At 42.9% G+C, this 3,492-nt stretch overlaps 1 protein-coding gene across 1 annotated transcript; it reads right to left on the bottom strand.

Moving 5' to 3' along the window:
- Positions 1 to 2,095: 2,095 nt before the first annotated feature.
- Positions 2,096 to 3,052, bottom strand: LOC140897726 (olfactory receptor 14A16-like). The gene has a single exon (XM_073310711.1). It carries the CDS (start codon positions 3,050 to 3,052, stop codon positions 2,096 to 2,098), a length of 957 nt encoding a protein of 318 aa, XP_073166812.1.
- Between the last annotated feature and the right edge of the window lie 440 nt (positions 3,053 to 3,492).

Here is a 3,492-nt window from a genome sequence, read left to right on the forward strand (position 1 = left end):
ATCACCTCTGTAAAATCAGGATGGTAAACACCTTACAGGGTAATCAGATTCAAAACAGAGAGAATCCCTCTAGGCAAAACCTTAAGTTACAAAAAGACACAAAAACAGGAATATACATTCCATTCAGCACAGCTATTTTACCCACCATTTAACCAAAGGAAATCTAACGCATTTCTAGCTCGATTACTTACTAACTTTACAGAGTTTCTGAGCTGCATTCCTGATCTGTTCCTGGCAAAAGCATCAAACAGACAGACAGACACTTCGTTCCTCCCCCGCCCTCCAGCTTTGAAAGTATCTTGTCTTCTCATTGGTCATTTTGGTCAGGTGCCAGTGAGGTTATCTTAGCTTCTTAACTCTTTACAGGTGAAAGGGTTTTGCCTCTGGCCAGGAGGGATTTTATAGCACTGTATACAGAAAGGTGGTTACACTTCCCTTTATTTTTATGACAGCATGTGATGGCATTTTTCCATTTACACGAAATTATAACAAAATTACCCCAGCCAAATAACTTGCACCAGTGTTTATGTTACTACTGAATTTAGTCCCATGTCTTTGGTCCAAGAACTTGTCAGTAGTAAACTGGTGATGCAAGTTGAGCTACTCTGCATTAGCTCTGGTTTAGCTGAGATGGGAATCTCACCCTTACATGTCTGTTGCATTCACTTTCTCCAGGCTGCCTTTAGCCCCACTTGGATCCTTGTGTGTACAAACCATTGACCAAATCATGATTCCTTTGAAGTGAGTGGCTAAATTCCAGTTACTTCAGTGGGGATCAGAATTTGGCCTTGTTATCCAGAGTCTGATTGTCTTTAGGAAACATTGCAAAACCTTCCTCTTAAATAAGCCTTTCAACAACAGCAAGAATGACACAACATTGATTTATGCAGTGGTGTTTTAGCCATGTTGGTCCCAGGATACTAGTTAGACAAGGTGAATGAGGTAAGATCTTTTATTCCTCAACTTCTGTTGGTGAGAGAGACAAGCTTTTGAGTTTACACAGCGCTCTTCTTCAGATCTAGGAAATGTACTCAGGGTGTTACAGCTAAATAAAAATTGGAACAGATTGTTTAGTGTAAGTAGTTAACACATATTTCAAGGGACCATTCAAGGTGAATTGGCCTGTTGACGACACAGGGTATCATCAAACAGTTACAAACCATACTCAATAGGGACCACGTCCTGAAAGAAATACTTCCAGAACTCCCTGTTCTGGCCTTCAAACAGCCTTCCAACCTCTCCAAGCTCATCCTCAGAAGCAAGCTCCTCAGAGACCAGGACACACCAACTCAAAGCGACACCAGACCTTACCAGAACAACAGATACAAAACCTGCAGACATATCTCCACTGCTGTGATGATCAGCACCCCCCACAAAACACCTGTCAAAATTCATGGGTCCTACACATGCCTATCACAACATGTGGTATGCCTCATCCAGTGCACTAAATGCCTCAATAACAATTATGTGGGTGAAACCAGACATTCACTATGCTCTCGAAAGAACTCGCACAGGAAAATGATAAAAGACAAAAACACCCTATTGCCTGTGGGTGTACACTTTTCATAAAGTGATCATTCTATATCTATACCGTGGGTTTCCACGGTATGCATCCGATGAAGTGAGCTGTAGCTCACGAAAGCTCATGCTCAAATAAATTGGTTAGTCTCTAAGGTGCCACAAGTACTCCTTTTCTTTTTGCATTCTATATCTGATCTCTCAGTCCTTCTCCCAGAGGAAACTTGCACAACACCTTCAAAGGATGAGCCTGGGAGCTTAAATTCATAACTTTGCTAGATCCTAAAAATCATGGACTGAATGGAGACACTGGATTTATGGCTTATTACAACAATCTGTAATCCACTAACCACCCCACCCCCTGCCTCCTTCCCTATGACCTGAGACGTGTTAATGGGTAACTTATTTACACTGATATAAACCTATAATAACTCCACTGATTTAGCGGAGCAAGTGTGGATTTACCACTATAAATACAGCATTTTGCATAAAAAATCACATACCATATTCTTATGGGGACAATAACAGAGTATCATCAATTGATTGTGTTTGTAAAGAAACACAGATAAAACCATGTTCATAAGAGAAATATAGACATTTTATTCTTTGTGAATAATCTCCACCCAGTCAGTTTCCTCAGGGAAGCTTTGATTTCCTTGTTCCTCATGCTGTAGATGATCGGATTCATCACTGGCGGCAGCACGGAATAAAGAACAGCCACCATGAGATCTAGACCTGATGGAGAGCTGGAGGTGGGTTTCAGATATGCAAAGATGCCAGTGGAAACAAACAAGGAGACCACAATGAGGTGAGGGAGGCAGGTGGATAGGGCTTTATGCCTACCCTGCTCAGAGGGGATTCTCAGCACTGTTTGCAAGATCTGAGTATATGACACAATTAAAAAAACAAAACAGCTTAAGCCTAAGCATGCACTCAAGATGAGTACCTCAACTTCACCAAGGTATGTGTCAGAGCAGGCGAGCTTGAGTAGCTGAGGGATTTCACAGAAGAACTGATCCACCATGTTGCCTCCACAGAAGGAGATTGCAAATGTGTTCCTGGTGTGCAGTGAAGAATATACAGTTACACTGATCCAGGCACTGGCTGCCATTTGGACACAAGCTCTCCTGTTCATTATAGTCTCATAGTGCAGTGGTTTGCAGATGGCGACGTATCGATCGTACGCCATGATGGTGAGTAAGGCGAAGTTGGCTACAGCAAAGAAGACGAGGAAAAAGACTTGGGCAACACATCCAGAATAGGAAATGGATCTGGTGTTCATGAGGGAATTAGCCATGGACTTGGGGATGGTGACAGAGATGGTACCGAGGTCCAGGATGGACAAATTCATCAGGAAGAAGTACATGGGGCTGTGAAGGTGGTGGTCAAGAGCTATGACTATGATGATGAGAAGATTCCCTGTCAGGACTGCCAGGTAAAGCACTAGAAACACCACAACGTGCAAAATCTGCAGCTCCCGAATGTCAGAGAATCCCAGGAGAAGGAACTCAGTTATGTTGGTTTGGTTGGACATTTTCTTTCTTAGTTCATAGTGTCCTGCCTGTGGAGGGAAAGACAAGGGCAATGGCCAGGATTATAGTGAGAGAGGGAATGACTCCAATTCCCCTCTCCATAATATCTCATTATATAAATGTCAAAGGTGCACAGCATTCATCACTTCTATTGACTGGAGTAGTGAGGGCTGCTCACAACCAGAGCACGACTCTGGTGCATTATCACGGGAGTGTAAATTGGCATCGCTCCCTTAAAGTCAATGTAGTTGGGGTCAGTTTACTCCATCTGAGGATCTGGCCTAATATGTGGCTTGATCAAATGCAGTATGGAGGATGGAACAAAACAACCCAAATCCAAGAATGTTAGCCAGCATTGTGCCCCTATTGCTACAGACACCAACTAAAATGCCTACACAGTCTGATTCCCACTTTTCTGGGAAATGCAGGATAGACTCATCCG

The sequence above is a fragment of the Lepidochelys kempii genome, chromosome 14 (genome assembly GCF_965140265.1).
Source record: "Lepidochelys kempii isolate rLepKem1 chromosome 14, rLepKem1.hap2, whole genome shotgun sequence".
Taxonomy (NCBI): Eukaryota; Metazoa; Chordata; order Testudines; family Cheloniidae; genus Lepidochelys; species Lepidochelys kempii.

Excerpts from the sequence above, each read along its gene's own strand:
- LOC140897726 (XM_073310711.1), bottom strand. The coding sequence starts at position 3,052 with ATGTCCAACCAAACCAACATAACTGAGTTCCTTCTCCTGGGATTCTCT.